The 20,048-nt window shown below is 40.1% G+C and overlaps 1 protein-coding gene across 1 annotated transcript in view; it reads right to left on the bottom strand.

The window, feature by feature from the left end:
* sema5ba (sema domain, seven thrombospondin repeats (type 1 and type 1-like), transmembrane domain (TM) and short cytoplasmic domain, (semaphorin) 5Ba) overlaps positions 1–20,048 on the bottom strand; it is a 108,028-nt gene that overhangs the window by 50,535 nt on the left and 37,445 nt on the right. The window contains exons 4-6 of the mRNA XM_053329178.1: positions 13,212–13,274; positions 12,254–12,352; positions 11,899–12,112 (exon numbers count right to left, since the gene is read on the bottom strand). Of these exons, the coding sequence (XP_053185153.1) occupies positions 11,899–12,112; positions 12,254–12,352; positions 13,212–13,274 (376 nt within the window). The remainder of the gene's footprint in view (positions 1–11,898; positions 12,113–12,253; positions 12,353–13,211; positions 13,275–20,048) is intronic.

The raw sequence follows: 20,048 nt of genomic DNA, 5'->3' as shown, positions 1-20,048 counted from the left end.
GAAAAGGAGGAGGAGGAGAGGAGGATAAAAAATGGTGGCCGCTGGCTAATAAATCCGTCTGATGTTTTGATGGTAAATCCATGGAGCGATGTCTGTTTAACTGGGTGCTGGTGCAGGTTTTATTGCCCCCCCAAATGATGAATAACCCTCCCTGCTGGGTGGGGTTATCAAGGTAAAACAGGCTGAATGAGAAGTTTAGTGTCATCTATTGTTATGCTAGGAGGAAAGCAAACACAGAGGCTGATTTAGAATTCTACACATGGATCTCTGACGTTCTGAAATGTTTCTGCAGACGCCTCGATACAATCAAGGTGAATGCAATTGCGTTTGCAGTGCTCACAGCATCTTAATATTACATCTGAAAAAAACACAACAACCAACAACTCAACAGCAGTGTGTCCTTCTACAGACAATGTCCTTGTTACCTTGCACAATCAACAGAGCTCCAAATAGTTTGCAGGGAAACTTTCTATTTCTTTCTATCAAAGAAATAGTTCCTGATGAAAACAACAACAACAACTCTTATTCATTCATTCATTCATTTTTGAGTTGCTAAGACAATGAAAAATTCAGTGAGGAAAGTCTTCCTCACTGCATTTTTACGATAAAATGAAATTTGCTGCCAACACTTTTAATAATAGATTCTTATAGATTTTATAGGTTTGTTGTAACAGCTGTAGTTGCAGACAGTTATAACAATCTGAGCCTGTGAGTGTCTGCAGCGCTCTCATTCAATACTGGACCAGTTTCAAAAATTGTTCTCCCTATTAGTCACTAGACATTTAGTCATTAGACACACACACAGGGTGTATACAGGTATAAACAAGTTAAATTTAAGACTTTTTAAGACCTTTTAATACCACTTCTAAATGAAATTTAAGACCAAACGTACGATGGAAATACAGTAATATTTCCAAGTAAACACACTGACAGTATGGTAAAATGACAAATGACGGTTGAGTTTAAGAACATCGGCTAAATGTGTGTCATGCGAAAAGATCACAAAAATGTCATCACTGTCCTAAATTAAATTACTGCGGCTGTACTAAGTGGTGGTGGTGTGACTCCTCATGTATGTTAATGGAGTGGACAAAATATTAGGAACACCTTTCAATATAATGCACCCTAATCTCTCAATAATGAACATAAAGCTGAATTTTCACCTTCTTGTCAAAAAATGTATAAACTTCATAAATGTAGAATTTATAGCAGAGCTGCTGTATTGGATTAAATTAGATTGGAAGCCAGTGAGTCTATTTTATGTAGTTAACTTATTCTCTGAACTATATTTTATAGTAATTACTTATCTAGTATTATACAGTTAAGTAGTTATATTCAGCTTCAGTAGCGTCATGTTTTTTGTTGAATGCCTCACTCTCTCTCTTCAGGTCTGTTGAATGAGAAACCTCTGAGTGACTTAAAATTGATGTTGTGTAACATCAGCTGATAAAACGCGCAGCACCGCAGCATAGTGTATAGTAACGTCACAGTTACCTGTCTGAGGATTAACGTTGTTAATGTTGACATCACATGGAGCTGTTTTCATTAGTTTTTCAGGCTCCGGTGTTTCTTTCTGAGCAGGTTCTGCCTCAGATGATGTAGATTTATGTTTTAACCAGCGGTCTGTGTTTGTTTCCTTAAACTTAATATCACTGTTAGCTTGTCTGTGTTATGCTAGCGGGAGGTACAGAGAGAGCTACAGGTGTGTTCAGGGTCGAAGTCAGACTGTCGGACACAGCAGTACCGACCCGCTGCAGACGTTGGTTGAACATTAATACATAGCTGTAAATGTGTGCGGGAATTTCCCGCATTATAAGTGTTGGATTTGCGGGAATCAATTAAATTGTGCGCAATACCCGCAATCCCGCGCTAAAATTCAGGCCCTGAGCTTCATACACACTGCCAGGGTTAGCCACCCTAACCAAGAGTATTCATTCCTTTCTAGCCATTTGTGATTGAACTTGCATTTCCCCATGTTTAAGTCGAGTGGATATCAGTGCTGAATTAGGCCCACCTGTAGATGCTTTACCCTACGCCATCAAGAGCTGCGCAATACGAGCTGCGCAGTAGACTACGCTCTGACCTAACCATAGACAACGCAGCACAACGCAGCACCGGAGAAAAAATATTCGACCTTTTTGTTTTTCGAACAAAACAGATTGCCCGCATTTTCGCGGCGGCGAGACTCAAATATTTAAGACCCATGCAATCTGAATTTAAGACAATTTAATACTTTTTAAGGCCTTATTTTCATGAAAATTGATTTACGACTTTTTAAGACTTTTTAAGGACCCGCGGCCACCCTGCACACACACACACACATTAGAAAATACTAAGGGTCGACTGATTATCCACTAAATCCATAATGGGCTCAAAACCGCTAAATATCCACTTCTTACAGCTTCTTAGATGTGAAGATATGTTACTTTTCTCTGTTTGATATATTCATATGTTATGCTGGATGTTTTGGAGTTTTGAACAGTTGGTGTGACACAAGCAGCAATTTGAGGAAAAAAAGACTTCTTTTAACCATTTTTTGACAACTGTAAAACCTAAAGAATCAATTACTTATTATTAGAAAAAAACCTGAAAATGCAATTGATGAGGGCAATAATCATGACTGTTTTTACTTATTTATTTGTATTTATGGCACAGTGACATTCTGGATATTCTGGAATATGACAGTTGTTCTACAGAGTGACATCATAGAAGTGAAGCTTCTAAAACTGCAGCCAGATATCATTCAGTATCATCTGTTCACACAGGAGACACAAGTAGTATAACTTAAGAGTTAACCTTAGCTACGCTTGCTTTCAATTAGCAAAAAATGCCAAAGGAAAATGGGAAGACGTAGAATGAGAAACAGAAAACGGTCGTCAGTGACCTCAACAGGAGAGAAGAAGATAATAACAGGTGAGAGACTCAACACACCAACATGTTCTCACATATTATACACCGAAAAAAGTCAAACCACTACTGTATATGTTGATATATGATGTCACATCTATTTTTCTGTAGTTTTTTTGTGATGGAGTTAAAAATTAAATTATGTTAGTTAGTAAAAATGTTGTGGTTAAGTTTAAATGTAAGAAGGAGCAGGACAAATATTCTGTAGAATAAATACAGTGGTATAAGAAAGACATCTGCTTTCAGGTTGTTGTCAAAGACTCATTTTAACTTTACAAAAATATACAATTCAGTAAAAACTGCAGGAAGGCCTTGTGACCATTTATAACATATATGATAATGTGATTACACAGTTAATTCTGATCATTTGTATTCAGTTTGATGCTTTTATTTTTGTGAAGGCTCCTCATTTAGATGGTCTGGAAATCATCTATCTATCTATCTATCTATCTATCTATCTATCTATCTATCTATCTATCTATCTATCTATCTAATTAAGACATTTTTATTTTGAGTTTTATAAGCAGCATTTTTATTGAAGGAAAATCTGCAGAGGCATATTCAGAATATTCAGAATACTGTGCACAGATTCTATGTGAGCTCTATAGCTTAAATCAATCACACTCAAATCCCACAGCTTCTTCCTAACACAATAACAACCTCATGACATTTCTGTTTTTTAAGTTATAGTTTAGAACAATCTAAAAAAAAAAAAGTAACATCCATGTAGCTGTTCTGACTCTGAGCTGAGCTTTATCAAATGGGAAGCTTTGTTTTCCTGCTGTTGTGTTTTCTTCCTCTTCTTCCAGTACTACCAGTATGAAAGAAAATGATGAAACGGAGAAAATACTCCTCTTGCTTCTGCCACTTCAGTTTTCCACTGGGACCCCATTTATTTTTAAAGTGATACACACTCAGACATACACACATACACACATGGAGGAATAAGGCTTAATTTACCCACATGTATTCACACCAACAAACAAACAAAAAAACAAAAAGGAGATGCTGAAGTTATTGTGTGACACACACACACACACACACACACACACACACACACACACACACACACACACACACACACACACACACAGCAGAGATGACCACTTCACAGCCATGATGGAATGAGCCTCGGGGACTAGCTGAGCTTTTTTCTTCTTCTGTGAGAATAACATTTTGAAACAGAGCATAAAGAGACAAAACCGCTGTCCACACAGCTATAGAAGCCCTCTAATTCCATTTCCCATCTGTGGTTGGACCAACCGCAGATGAAAGCACTGGTTTCAACAAAGAGACAATTAGCAGAGTGAGTCTCCAAAACCTTGTAATCAAGATATATAAACCAAGCTCTCATCTCAGTTATTGTGGAAAAAGAAAAAAAAAGAAAAAAAGTGGGATGGCTAATTTAGCAGGTGGCCTAATCAATTGTACCAGTTTAATTTTTAATGAAGTGGACGTCCTAATCATTTCCTCCTTCATGTGCGTTTATCATCAAAGGCTTAACGAGCAGAAATGTCATTCAAGAAAACAGACGTGCAGTAAAAAATGCGACAATTGTGCACGACGACTCGCAGGTATCATTTCATATTTATATCTTTGACAAACAACACTGCTTGTCAAACTAATCACTGTAACACACACTTCCATTCACTCGGTTAAGTGGTGCTAACAAGCATGCGGGTGAACGAGTGAGCATCGTCGCCCCCTGTTGGGTCATTAATAATTACAGCAACTGAGGCTGAAGAGAAAAAGCATCATAATGTGTCAGTGTTAGTTTCCCTATAGCTAAAAGCCATGTGAAGGAGCTAATTACTGTATGTGCGTGCGTGCGTGTGTGTGTGTGTGTGTGTGCGCACTGTACTGTATATGAGCTATAATGTAATGCAGCCTTCCTGAGCTGTGATGTGGATTTGTGCAAATGCCTGTGTGTGTTTACATGCTTGTGTTTATGCATACTGGATGTGTATGAGGCAAAAGGGCAGGTGGAGCTGACACATTCTGCATAATATTAGCAAAGCTGCGTGGGTGCAAATGTGATGAGAAGGGTTGTTTTTTTTTCTCCCCCCCCCCCCCCAGTGGTAAACAGATTGTTCAATCTGGCGGGGCTGGTTGGGTGCTGGAGGAGTGAAGCTGCCATCAGTAACATCCCATGATGCTTTAGATCAAACACAGTTACAGTAAGTAGAGCGAGCCTATTTGATATTTGCATAAGAGGTTCTGCATGAATGGAAGATTGATCCATGAGCGATAGGAGGATGTGTTATGGATAATAGTTGGTTAGATGACTGTAATCAGTTATATTTTGATTTTTACTTACTTAAAAAAAATATGTTTTTCTCTCTCCATATTTGTTGTTCTTTCTCTACATATCTATATATATATCCATAAGTGCTTTAAAGGGTGCCTATAAATAAAATGCATTATTATGTGCATAAATAAACCTCAAAGGGGGCTTGGTTGCCTACCAGTTCAGCCCCCTAGAGACAAAGCAGCCTTTTAGTGTGTTTTTGTTTGTTTAAATTAACTGTATAGATTCCTGTAATTCCTCTACATCCAGCATGACACAATAATATATCCAATATATAAGTCATCTTGTTTCTGAATGTAGCTGACAAGGAATTTATATTAGTATATGTTAGTGGTAATAGTTTACTATGAGGTCAAGTGACCGTAGATGAAGGAACTCAGTAGTGCAGAACATTTGGGGGGACTATTATTGTCATCGCACCTCCCATGCAAAGCGGGTAGGGATACTGTCAGGCTTGTTTAAGTTAGTTATAATATTATGAAAGAAGACAATGATATGATATACGTGAGGTAAGAATAGGTATGAGGTACGTTCAATGTCAGCTGAGTTAAACTGAGTTTCTGCATTAACAATAGTCAGCAGTGATGTTGTCATTGTGTTTGTGTAAGTAATGTCAGACATTAAAGTAATGTCTAATGTATGGTTATATGTAAAGTAAGCAAACATATTTCCTTTCTTTGTATTTTATGTTGTGTTTGCTCAACAGGTGATTGTGTGTATCAGGACAGTGAATGCAGCTTCATTTACATGAATGTTTCATTTGAACTGTTTAATAATTGCACTACTGTATATACTTAGGCAAATAGTTAAGTTGGAGCACTTTTTCAGTATATTTGGAGGAAGGGATGCAGGAATGTTAAAATCTAATGTGTTTTTAGAAGCATGATTTCTCCTAAGCCTCAGTATTAATATATGACGTGAATTATATGAAACCAATTTCCTGGCATACAGTAATAGTATCTTAGCCAAACAACACCAGCATCTTCTTATTGCCAGTTATTACTGAAGCTATTATGACTACTGTGGAGAGAGGTGGTAAGAGACTGAATATGGAGGCGAGAGAGGCAGCCATGCAGCCAGAGGAAATGCACTTTTTGTCAGCAGTATTAAACTGAAGCTTCTGCTAGTGAGGATGTTAGTTCAGAGGGTTAGAGCAGGTAGAGTTGAGCTGGTCATGTGAGGTGAACTTTGTTGCATGTATCATTAATTGTCATGTCGTAGTGTTTGTTTTAAAATACATTTTAATATTCCATTAACAGTGTCACAAAAGTAGCATATATTTAATCAATTATTTGCAAAAATGTTTTATGAATTTGGCCTCTGTCCCTCTAATATCATGTGCACATCCCTATATATGGATCCCATTTAATTTTTCATTATTATAGCTTCCTTGGGCAATTGAATGGCACTGAGTCAAAAAGTCTGCTGTGAAAAACTACTGCTGTCTGGATTTTGTTCATTGGCAACTTTTTCCCTCAATCCACAAAATGCTAACTTTATACTACGCAGAAGTCATGGATGTACTGTGCTGTATATTTAAATCTGGTGTTCTGCTCATTCAGGGATAGAGAAACACTGAGGGTTAAGTCGGCAGGATTAAGATTGGAAGCTTCAAACTGTGGTAAGAATCAATGAGATTGATGCAGCTGTACAGGCTGTTCTTAGCTGAGATCCGTACATTTCTTTGATCAACGTATTCATCCACTCCCTACTGAACAGTCAGGACAAAGCAAAACAAAAAGCTTGCATTCCACATGCTGGTTACGATTAAGGGGGAAAAAAATCCAAGTTTTGATTATTGTAAAGTCAGCGCATTTTTATCTTGTGATCAAAGTCAGAGTTGATCTTTTCAACAACAACCAAGTTCTTTTGACTTACCTAAAAATGTTAAATGATCCTTAAGTTTAGAGAGAGAAACTTTCACAGAGGAATTGATGTTTTAAATTTGGCAGAAAAGACTCTCAAAGACTGTAAACAGCAATGAGGATTCTGCTGAGTCAACCTTACATTAAATGTGAGTAGAGCTCAAAGTACCAGCAGAGTAATAATGTAAAGTGTCAGGTGAGAATATTCAGGTGTATGAGTAATATTAGGGTCGTTTCCACTGCAGGAACTTCGGGGGTAATTTTACGGGGACGTGACCGTTGATGCGTGTCTACATAGCAGGAACCAACCCTGAAAGACAGTCTCCTGGAACTTTTACGGGAGGGGGGGCAAAACGAGTCCCTGCCTCGGGGTATGTACTCCATGCGGCCCCAAAAAATTCCTGGGTGGGGCTTGAGGGTGACGCTGATTGAGTATACTCAAAGTGGGATGTGACGTCAACAGAAAGCACCAAAAATAAGCTCCATTTTTAAAAAGCCAGCAGAAGAAGGAGATGGACAAGAATACGTATGATAAGTGGACCAGCGATGCGGTCCTCGTGGCAAAATGAGAAGATATGCTTATGGTGCGTCGCCTTGGTGACGTCACAATCAAAACTGTCACACAATGATTATGCGATGTTCGAAACATAATGGCTAAGAGGACAGAGTGAGAGGACGTTCCTCCAAAGTTCCTGACTCCTAAATTCTTCCCAAAACTTTTTTAATGGAAACGCGACTATTGGTGTTACTAGTCAGCTGGTAGCCAAGAAGCTAACGATAACGATGAGTCACGGTGAAGCATAAATGGAGCAGCTGATGCCAGACAGTTAACATTACTTCAGTGCTCCATATGAACTACACTGTAACTGCACTGTAACACAGCGCTCCACTTTTCAGGAGCAGGTGTAGATGAAATGAAACGTTTTGCAGATTCATTCAATATGAACCCGTGAAAACGTCCAATATAAACTACAGTAATAACAGCGCTGCATTTCGGTCATGCAAATCAGATGTCAGCTGTGTTTATATAAAATACCGAAACACAATTTTGACCCAAGCAGAGAGGGGAAAGTCTGAGAGAATAACAGCAATATAAAAATAAATATGTTTTTACACTTATAGTCGAGAGGGGATCGGGCGAGGCACATGGAATTTGTTTTAGATTATTTCGCAGGCGACTCTATATCTCTTCCTGTCGTTCAGATGCATGATGGGATACAGTTGGTCAGCACCTGGCAGGCTACCAATCCAATAAGGGAACAGATTGATTAGATCCAGGACCCTCCACACCCCCCCGCCTCTGCCTTCACTTCTCCTGAACTCGAGAGGCTTAGAGCTGGAAATGAGATTTTCATTCGCACCCTGAGTCCACTGGGAAAACAATTCCATAACCCTCACAGAATCTGCCATGAAGTGAAGCGGGCCTCTGTCTGTGATGCAATGGATATGTGTGTATGTATATGGAGTTAGAATGGAGTGCATATGTGTTTGAGTGTGTGTGTGTGTGTGTGTAGCCAGCTGTGATTATGCTGATGAGGCCGCTATCTATGCAGCTGCTCATCTTTTCTTTTTCTTACCCTCCCCACATATTTAGTCTTTGTGTGAGTGTGTCGCTCCTCAAACAGCTCGATACCTACTGTCTGAACGCGTACAGTATGTACGGGCGCACACTCACCTGCACACGCACAGGCACCAGTCTCTGCGTGGTGTGAAGCATGCTGTGTGTTGTAATTTCACCCTCTCCCTGTCGTGAGGAATAATTACATCGCTCACTGACTCCTCAGTCTATCTCCTCTGCTTCTCTCTCTCATCCTCATCCTCTTCCCCTGCCCCGCAACTCTCCCTCTCTCTCACACCGGTGCACACACATGTACACACACACCTTCACACTCCCCCTACTATCTTTGCTTGCATTCCTTGTTTCCCATTTTCTTCTCTTCAGTTGTTGTCTGTATGTTACTCTGCCTGATTCTTTTAAGTATACAAATTCACAATCTACAGTACTTCTAATCACAGTACAGCTGCCATAAAATAGTATAATGTTGTTACATTAAAGTGCTGAAACAATTTGTTGATCTATCCATTCCTCAATTTACAGAAAACAATATCAATTGTCATGGATAGTCTTGTCATGATAACTACTTTTGTTTGACATTATACATTGTCTCAGAAATAATCACGATAAACGATATTATTGTCATTTGAAGATCATTTTATACCACTGATATAATGATGATATAATAGCATAATAATGTAAGGTGGGTGGAGGGTGGGATTGGAGAGTGGGTTCTACACTTGTGTAAAAACACAGCCTGTCATTATGGTTGGGGACAGAGTTATTTACCTTTAATTCTTCTACAGTCTCCACTCAGGACGTACACAGTGAGGAATGGAGGACACTACTTGTTTAACCAATGTGACATTGGCGGTGAAGTGTAGCAATATGTAGGGTCATGTCCATGTTTCATATGAAAAGTCCATATATAGACATGCTGATGTTGATAATGACGTTATTGTACGATAAGTTGATAGCGTCATTATAGTGACAGGCCTAGTGATGGATATCAAGCAGAAAATGTGAAACTATCTTTTCTCTATTCTTTATCACTTCAAATGTAATATCTTCAGGGTATGAGAATAGCTTTAGGTTCTCCATCTGTACCTGCTACTCACCCTCCTACACACACACACAAACACACACATCTACACAAGCAACTGGAGGTACTTTGTCAGTTCTGGTATGTTTTACCGTTATAGATCCTCATTGGCTCACACTGAACCAAAATCTGAGAGTGGACAGTTTTAAACTGTTGAATGTTTTATCAGCTTCTGCAGAGTGTAATCTTTAGCTGCTGCTCACCACAGAATTTCAAGCTCTGGGATTGAATATTTCTTAGTGAAATGCTTCCTGGGAGTGATAGTTGACTCATGTTTTTATATCCACAGGCGTATACCTTTGATTTTTTCTTATCTAAAACCCAGATATTTTCTAATGCAGTTGCTCATCTTTTGTACTGATAATTGAAGTGATAAATGTCAGTCAACTGATGTTGTCTATGACAGAGAAAATTAATTTGACCTTTGCCTCCAGATGCAATGATGCTTAAAATAACTCCTCCCACTTCATTATATGCCCATGAATCCAGTTATATGAGTGTTTCTGCATATCAAAGGCATTAGATAACAGCCTCTGCCAGTGCAAGGTCCATCTAATATTTCTGCTGGAGTCAGGATGTATGTGAATGGATTTCAGCTCCAGTGTGTTCAGAGGAATAGTCTCAGCGTCAGCAGCAAGGAGATTATTGACACCGACACCAGCGGGATTGACAGCATTTCATGTTCTATGCCATTCCATAAATCCCATCAATTCCCTGCGCCTAACCTGCACTGTGTGTTCTGTGCGCACAACTTCAAATGCAAACAGTCTTTGTAATCCTTTCAAAAACACCCCTGTCGGACTGATGTATCTTGGCTGTAACAAAAGAGCCGATTGTGTTGGAAGCAAAAAGTGCGGACTTGGCCCGTTTGCCGTTCCAGAGGGGACGAGGAGAATGTTGAGAGTAAAAGCAGGAATTTCCACTGATTGTTTGACACTATTTAACCTTGTGTGGATTATTTGACAAAGTCAACAATAGTTTGAAGGCAATCAGATTTTTGGTGCTATGAGATTAGATTTCTCACGCCTGATACAGTGACCCTGGGAAATATTAAACAAAGCTGGGACTCAAACTCATGCACTCCTTTATATAATTAGTATTTAACAGACGTCACATGAATCTGTAAGGTTAATGAAATACTGAATATGATACACATCAAAGATCTCTAATTAAGTCTGAGCATCATATGTGCTAGTAGAACATCATATGTGGTAGTAGAGCATCATATGTGCTAGTAGAACATCATATGTGGTAGCAGAACATCATATGTGCTAGCAGAACATCATATGTGGCAGTAGAACACCATATGTGCTAGTAGAACATCATATGTGGCAGTAGAACATCATATGTGCTAGTAGAACATCATATGTGCTAGTAGAACATCATATGCGCTAGTAGAACATCATATGTGCTAGTAGAACATCATATGTGCTAGTAGAACATCATATGCGCTAGTAGAACATCATATGCGCTAGCAGAACATCATATGTGCTAGTAGAAACATCATATGTGCTAGTAGAAACATCATATGTGCTAGCAGAACATCATATGTGCTAGCAGAACATCATATGTGCTAGTAGAAACATCATATGTGCTAGCAGAACATCATATGTGGTAGCAGAACATCATATGTGCTAGTAGAACATCATATGTGCTAGCAGAACATCATATGTGCTAGCAGAACATTATATGTGCTAGTAGAACATCATATGTGCTAGTAGAACATCATATGTGCTAGTAGAACATCATATGTGCTAGTAGAACATCATATGTGCTAGCAGAACATTATATGTGCTAGTAGAACATCATATGTGCTAGTAGAACATCATATGTGCTAGTAGAACATCATATGTGCTAGTAGAACATTATATGTGGTAGCAGAACATTATATGTGGTAGCAGAACATTATATGTGCTAGTAGAACATCATATGTGCTAGCAGAACATCATATGTGCTAGTAGAACATCATATGTGCTAGTAGAACATTATATGTGGTAGCAGAACATTATATGTGGTAGCAGAACATTATATGTGCTAGTAGAACATCATATGTGCTAGCAGAACATCATATGTGCTAGTAGAACATCATATGTGCTAGCAGAACATTATATGTGCTAGTAGAACATCATCATATGTAGTAGTTGTGGCAGTGATACTTTACCATTGAGCCATTTGGAGTTGTATTGTGCGGTCCGGAGAGGTGGCATGCCCCCCAGGCTGCGGTATATGACAGGGTCGCGGCCAGAGAAGTCGATGACGGTGGCGGCGTACAGCTCCCCGCTCTCCGTCACTACGGCTGTGGAGTTGTGACGCGGGTCGTACGGGCAGCGCGCCACACCGTTCACCCGTTCCAACACGCTACTCATGTTGCCCACCTGGAAGCGCACGGATGGAAGAAAAGGAGAGTGGCGGGTGAAGTGTTTTCACGGGATTACTACAAAATCACACACTCGAGCACACACACACACACACACACACACACACACACACACACACACACACAAGCTTATCCGTACCTCTCGCGTAATACACAGAGGCTGGAAAGCATTGGTTCCGCAGGTCATGACCTCAGTCTTGTTGACCAGCAGGACTCTGATGTAGTTCTGACATTCAATCTGTAGAGAAGTGTGTAAAGAAGAAATCGTTCAAAAAAAATAGCTGAGGTGGTGAGCTAAACACTCTTTGATGTATTGTTGAGAAGAACAACGGGCACAATGAGTCCTCTGGTATCAAACTGGCATGTGACCAAAAGCTTCGTAATACACCGTCTCCAGCTTTCGCTCTCGTCGGCCCATTGTTGGAAAATATGAATACTCGTTTGCAAGTGAATGGAAACCTATTTGTGAAATTGACGGAGGCTCAACAATGAGTCAGGTGTGTGCTTCGGTTAAAAAAAAAAAGAGTCAAATCTGTTTTAACAAAGGCGTGAAATAGATTTATTGGTAATGAAGCAATTTATGTAAGTATAATTTTGGTTAAATAGCGCTGCTTTGTGCTGCGGTAAAGAACTGAGGTAATTGCGGTGATGCGGGTTTTCAAAGAGGATTGATTGTCTGTTTTGTCGATTTGGTATCACCCTTCACACTATAGGCTCTATGTGGGAGATTAAAATGATGTGGCAATCAGGTTTCACAAGGTAATCGAAATAAGACAGCTGATCGTGGTTTTGGTTATCAGACATATTTGAAAGGAAGTCATTTTCAGTGTCTCACTATCTAGCCTGAGGCGGTCTTGTGTGCATTTTACTTCTCTTTGCGCTCTCTCCGCTGCAAGAAAAAACAACTCTTGATTTAAAGGTTTGAAATAGCTGTTTTTGTACAAACAACTTCAATGAGACCCATGAGGACTTTACCCCAACAGCCAGAAGATATCAAGGTGGACTCTGTAAGTCAGGCAGTGCTGACATGAAGTGTTGTAATTGTATTTGTGAGGAGGAGGGGATGGAGGTTGGGTGGGGGGGGGGGTCAAGGTTACCTCTGTTTTGCCTTTGCTCTGACAGGACCTCCTGGTTTCCTCGTCCGGTGCCCATTCTGTCGCCTAGGAGACAAAAAACAAGAAAAAAAAGCCCAGGGATGACAAAAAGGCCGAAAAAGCAGTCAGCTGAGTCATTCACACACTGAAAAACAGTTACGCAACAGCTGACTGTTGCTAATACTGTAGGCACGCACAAAAAGATGCATGAAAAGACTTTAACCTCATTGCTGTTTGTTTATTGTGTAAACATGGCGACCAGCTTGCCAGGCGAGGGCTTATTGGAGGGTAGCGGGCGAGGTACCCAACAACGCAGTTGAAGGGCTGGGGGGGGGGGGCGGCATTAGCATGTAAATGGCTTTCTCTCCATCTTCTTCTCCTTTCTTCCCCTCTCTATCTCCCTCTCTCTCTCTCTTGAAAAAGTTTTGCAGGCACTTGCCTCCGCTCTGCTGCCCCCCTTTTTCCACTCCTACCGGCCAATTATATTCCTGATGATGGTTGTGTCTCGCACCTAATTGTGGATGCAGGCGGCAGCGCAGCACGATTGCGCTAATGCATGTGCACACACAAACACACATGCACATACACACACACGCACACATACGGCTTTGGCCATCAGAGCCGCACTGGCTATGGTTCAGAGGCTTGAGAGATGTCCCCTTTTTTTGGCATGAACTGTGTATGTGCAAGGTGCCAGAGGACCCCCTGTTATGTGTCATTGGCCTCATTTTAGTCACCCATCTCCTCCTCTTTTTCTCTGATCTCACTGCCCAAATAGTAAGATTGTCTTAAAAAAAAAAATCCATAACATCAATTTATCAGCTTCCCATCCCTCTCTCATCTTTATTTGTCTTTATTTCTTTCTCTCCTCTCCCAAAGGGATTGTTCTCATTGGAAGCAGATATTTATCTACATCTTCTGCATGTATTGCTTTCCCAGGACAGTCGGCCAGTGGGACAAAGTTGTAGCCCGACATTCAGCGGAGCCCGCCAACTGAGGCCGACCAAGAGTCAACACTAAAGTGGGTCAAGCATTCCAGGAGCCAAGTAGATGACTCAAACAAACAGCAAACTCCAGGCGAGAAAAAAGAGGCAAAAAACACTAAGGCTGATTCAGTATGCAAGCCATCTTACACACCTATTATGCAAAGCAGTCCTGAACAATTTAATTTTTTTTTTTTGTTGGGGGAGGTAAATTTGTCCTTAGGTGAAATCACTCGTGCTTTTTTGAATCCTCATTTTGCTTTAATTAAAGCTCAGCGGAAGGGACTAAAGAACTATATAGCCCCGAGACTCACTGAGGGATTCTGCTGGGAAAATATAGTTTTGGAGTTAATCACTTTTTTTTTTTTAAAGGTCCTCGTTGGAGAGAACATAGCTCTTTAGGAATTTAAATAGAAATAAAACATTATAAGCACATTTAATTAGAACTTAAGAGAACTGTCAAAACATTTCTGGGGATTTTTTTCCCCCGTACTTTTTTTTTTTTAGCTAAGCACTTCTCTCTATTGAAAGCCTATAAATAGAACTCTCTTATTTCACGTCATGGATGATATCAGTGCTAGCAGGAGAGGGAGTTCATGATTTTAGATGATTATCCACTGCATAAATTCTTGCTAATGAGTGAAACAGTGCTGTCCATGGCCTAATGAGCCAGTCAAACATCTGCATATTGTCCTGCATATTCTACTTTTATTGCTTTTATATGCAGCTTATACTCATGAACATTCATGACTGTGATTGTGATTAATTATACTGCCACAAGTGTGTAGCGCCAAAACGCAACAGGGAAAATCATTCTTTCACATTTCTCAACTGTTTTAGATGCAACTTCAAGCTCCACTAATCAATATAATATTTAATATGAATAATTGTTATATTAGCACAGAACTACAGTGTGATGTGAAAAGTTCTGCTTTTAACCCTTTTTTAGCTAATTGTTTTGGTTTTATAGCACATTAACTATGTTGTTTCCAGCTATAGCAACGGTTAGCTCACTGTGCTCTGTCCACCCAACACCAAACTGTACGTACACAAAGTTAACTGGTGAAGACAGCAGCTGAAGAAGCACATTCTTAGGAGTAGGTGAAGACCAAATTAGAGGGAAAAGCAGGGTGACAGTTGAACTTACATTCATCAAGTGTACACAAACACAACAACAAGGCAACAACTACTGTACCACTGTAGATGAAGCAACTTTACAGTGGGATAATATATCAGGACTGTGTGTCAGTGAGTTTGTTTTGAAGTTTTTGTTCTTAAGGCGGGCCAATGTGTGTCAACCGGAATTCTGCTTCAAAGTCTCGTCCGCTAGATGGCAGTAATGTACCTAACTACCTAAAAGCCAACTGTCAATCAGAACAGCGATGAAGCAGAGGCAGCAGCAGAAGAAGGAAAAGAGAAGAAGAAGAATCATCAAATCGTAGACCACCAATAAAAAACAAAACAACGGACAACAAAGTCACCAGGGTCAGCTGTCTACACCAAGGATAGATGGTGCCAAAGCTGCAACTACAGGATCCTGGATGTACAACAGCCTTTAACTGAAAGAGAATGCCATTTTTCAAGGGTGGTGACACTAGAAACTAGGACTGACACCAGTGTGGGTCATCCTTAGAAAATTATGGAGGTGACTGTTTTGCCATGCATTGTACGACGCCTGTATGTTTAAGCCTTCAGTGGCCGAAATATTAGACAAAGCATCTTTAAACCTGCATTACTTGGTTTGTTTGCTCACTGTGTTAACACAAAAATTACAAATGATCATCATATTAGCAATATATTGCCCATCCAGCAGAATTGGATTCATATTTAGCATCTATTTAAAAGATACTTGATGAATCCAAATGAGATATTCACCATTTGAATTATTTTGGTTTCCATAAACTTCTGGAGTGAATATGTGGTTCTTCAGATGCTGAGATCGAACCAAAACAATAAAGTTAAACTACAAGTGAAAAGATTATAATCCATAAATTTGCTTAAGTGTTTCATAGATCTGAGGAGAACTGCAGAATTGCTGATCATTTTCTGTGAGTTTGTCATTACGAGCAACCCCTGGTGATTTGATCCACTGTTAATATAAAAATAGGGATTATGGAAGTTTCAATCAAAGCTAAACTAAACTAAATACAAAGAACAGATAGAAGTGCTTTACTCTATTGCAGTCATAACCACAGGCTAGAGAGGAAGAATGAGACAAATTAATTTGCGGTATAAAACTATGTTTAGCCCCTGCAGCTGGTAGAGTAGCAGTAAGTGGGCTCTGGCCTATATTGATTGAGTTACAGCTCATCTCCCTGCGTCCCACAGCAGCTCCCTTCAATTAACCTGCTTCAGATTGTGCAGGAGAGAGAGTGGCTGCGGCAGGGGACAGCTATAGAAAGTAAACTGTGATTAAAATAAAACTGTGATTAAAATAAAACTGCGGCTCCAGACGGTGAGCGAGAAGTAGACGAAGAGAAGAAGAAAAAAAAAAAAACACGACAAGCGTAGTTGAAGTGCTCTACAGGAGCTGGAACGTCGAGTTCTGCCAAACAATGCAGACAGTCAACGACATCCTCCAAATCCACTTCCCTGTGAGTACAGTGAACGGCGTGGCACCTGCCAATCCGAGAGCAGCCCCGCCCCCCCTCCGCAGCAGTCCATCACTCTGCCTGTTGAAATGAAAACACAGCTCCTCCACAGCCCCTGCCTGTCAGCCCCCCCTGACAGCCTGAGGACTGATGGGATGACGTCATTGTAAACACACATACACACACACACAGGGTGATGGATGCCTTTGCGATGAATCATGGCTTGCTCGGGGCATTACCATCTTTTCGGCAGGGTCCCGTCTCCAAGGATCCCCGTCGGCTTAACCCGCTGACCTTCACCAGAATCCGCCACCCTCCCTTCCCCTCCCCCCCATACCTCCCCCTCTCCCTTTCCCTCTCTATCCATCTCATCTTCTTCACACCACTTTTGGAACAAAGCCACACAAGCTCACACACGGAGCCTGTGAGAATACCAATTCTGCCTCGACATCCTCTCCCTCACATACCTTCCCTCTGTACAGAAACCCTGAATGGCCTGACTGCAATCAACAGAGTGAATAAAGAGCTGTTTAATGCGTGGGCAGGATGCAGTGCCTTATTTTTTCATGAACAAATGTCCTTGTTAACAAAAAAAATAAAAAATCCAACAATTCAAGAAAGCTGAGAGGTAAAGAAGGGAAATGAGTTTCTCTCACATTCTACGCTGATAATGACGCTCTCTCTTTTGCTGTATATAGTGTTTTTTAAAAGCAGGAGAACAAGCTTAAATGTTATTGCTCACTTCACACACTTTACCTCTGTTAAACAGGCTCAGTACAGATTTACTGACATACAGTAGACTTGCACCTCTGCCTCATATACAGCAAGCAAACAGGTGGAGCGTGAAACATTGTCCAGATAAACTACGAGTGATGTTGCAGCGTTCCTTCTGCAACTACGTAAGTATTTAAGATTTATTCATAACATACTTTTCATAACTTTTAATTGTTTACAATTCTCTCTCTTTGTCCATGTTGACTGCTGACTGCAGGAGAAACAAAATGTCAATGATGCCAGCGTCGATTCTGACCAATGAAAATAGGTTGAAGGTGGAGCCAGTGCAGGAAAACTTAAGTCCTGTTTCTATTAAAGAAGTTCTGGGTAAAATTTAGGGGTTGGGAACTTTACAGGAACGTCCTCACTTGGTGCTCTCAGCCGTTGTGTCTCCATTGCAGAGTAGGACCTTGATAGGACCCACCTGACTCTGGAGGCGATGTAATCATTCTGCAACAGTTTCGATTGTTGCGTAATCCCTTGTTTTGGCGCTTTCTGTTGACATCCCGCTTTGAATATGTCCAATCAGCACTGATATAACTCAAACCCCATCTAGGAATTTTTCGGGGCTGCACAGAGTACATACATCCTGTCCTTCAGGGGCGGTTCCTGCTATGAAGATGCTCCAATGTCCACAACTCTGTAAAATTACCCTGAAGTTCCTGCAGTGGAAACGACCCTTTAGACATGTACTGTAACAAGCGTCACATCAGATTGGAACAGCTGAAATGAGGAAAAACTGAAACAATCTGATGTTTTCTCATTCGTATCATGACCAGTTAGGAAGAGATGTAATGGATAAGATGGAAATCTGCAAAGCATGACGAAATTAAATCAAATTACATATTATTAGTATAATATCAAATTAAATATGACTCATATTATCATTTCTATTCTGTCACCTGTGGTTATGGTTTGGATTTAGACACAAAACCCACTTGTTAAATGTAAGAGAAAGACCAGCTTTGACTGTTTATACAGTAGGAAACAGGAAATTAACATCAGAATATTGTGTTTAAGTCACAAACTTATCTGGCACTGCTGATGGAGAAGATCCACTGCCAGCTGCTGTGCAAATGCATCAGCCAGATACATAAGTGGAGTATCTGAATTGCAGTTTTATTCTGGCTCAGTTATCTTTACATGTTGGCTCTATTGCTGCCAAAACAGCTTGTTTCTATGACGCCTGAAATTCACTTTTAGCAATATAAGCTTATTCGATTATATCACTTTTCTTTCAATAATACTTTTTTTTCTAGAGCCACTGCTGACAGTAATTAATGAAACTTATGTCATTTGTACACATTAATTAAATGTCAATTAAAGGCACATTTATAATATTAATATTGCCTAATTAAAGTACTTTTGCGTGATGAATTTGATTATTATTTGAATTCCCATGAGAGACATCATTTCATTTCCCCTTTTGTTTTGAAATGAATGCTACAAACTAATCATTGATAACACTTCTGGCGTTCAATAATGATGATGAGATATCACTGCTGACGGTGGTGACATCATGTTGTCGCATATAATGAACCTCCCAGATGAAACAAACAGAGACGTCTCACTTCTTCTCTGTTTGTTTATTTGACAGGTCTAAAGACTTGTGGAGCTGGCGGTATATTGATATACAAACATGATTTATGGTTGACTGTGGGAGTGGAAACAAGGCAACAAAGTACGACTGAGATTTATGAAACCAAACAAATATTAATATAAAATTTAGAGATTTTATAGACACAGAATAGGGTTAAATATGAAAGAGAAAATGAGGGGGAAAAAAGCACTTTAAATTTAATTTAAATCACCGTCCTTGATGCAGAAAAATTCTAGACAATTATAGAATCATCTGCCTCTGCGAGACACTGACTTACAGCCCCATTTTTCATGCTCACAATCAGCCGCGGGCCACACAGCCTGTTTATTATTTGCGCCTGTAGCCTCAGACACACGTTAGAGTTAATTTCCATCTATTAACAAGGCCAACAACTATGTGCTCCTCCCTGCCATCAATCCCCCTCCTCCTCCTCCTCCTTCTCCTCCTCCAACCCTGACACTCCATTTCTCCCAATTTTTCCACTCCTTAGACACAATAAGAATATTTTGCCCTGGGCATGCTAAAGGGGGGGAAGAGAGATGGTGAGGTGGGGGGGGGATGGGAGGTGGGATGTAAAGGGGGAAAAAACATGAATTTTTTATAGGCAAATAAAATTGTCGAAAACAAAATGAATTCTATTTTTTACGACAGAAAGAAAACCAGAGAGAATGAGTGATGGAGAGCGGGAGAACCCTAATGAAGTAATGAGAGCTTGCGAGCCGCGGCGGCAAATGTGGTCCTTGCTTTCTGAAATGTGGCAGTGTGTTGATAAGGACTGCCTCTCACTGACACACAGCTAACATCATGTGTGACAACTAATTATAACTCATGAATATTGTAAATAAGTGTTTGGGGAGGGGGAGTAATGGCTGTTTGAATATGAACTATCTGA

The sequence above is a fragment of the Scomber japonicus genome, chromosome 11, assembly GCF_027409825.1.
Source record: "Scomber japonicus isolate fScoJap1 chromosome 11, fScoJap1.pri, whole genome shotgun sequence".
In the NCBI taxonomy this organism is placed as follows: domain Eukaryota; kingdom Metazoa; phylum Chordata; class Actinopteri; order Scombriformes; family Scombridae; genus Scomber; species Scomber japonicus.
This window is presented reverse-complemented; position numbering and strand designations above follow the sequence as displayed.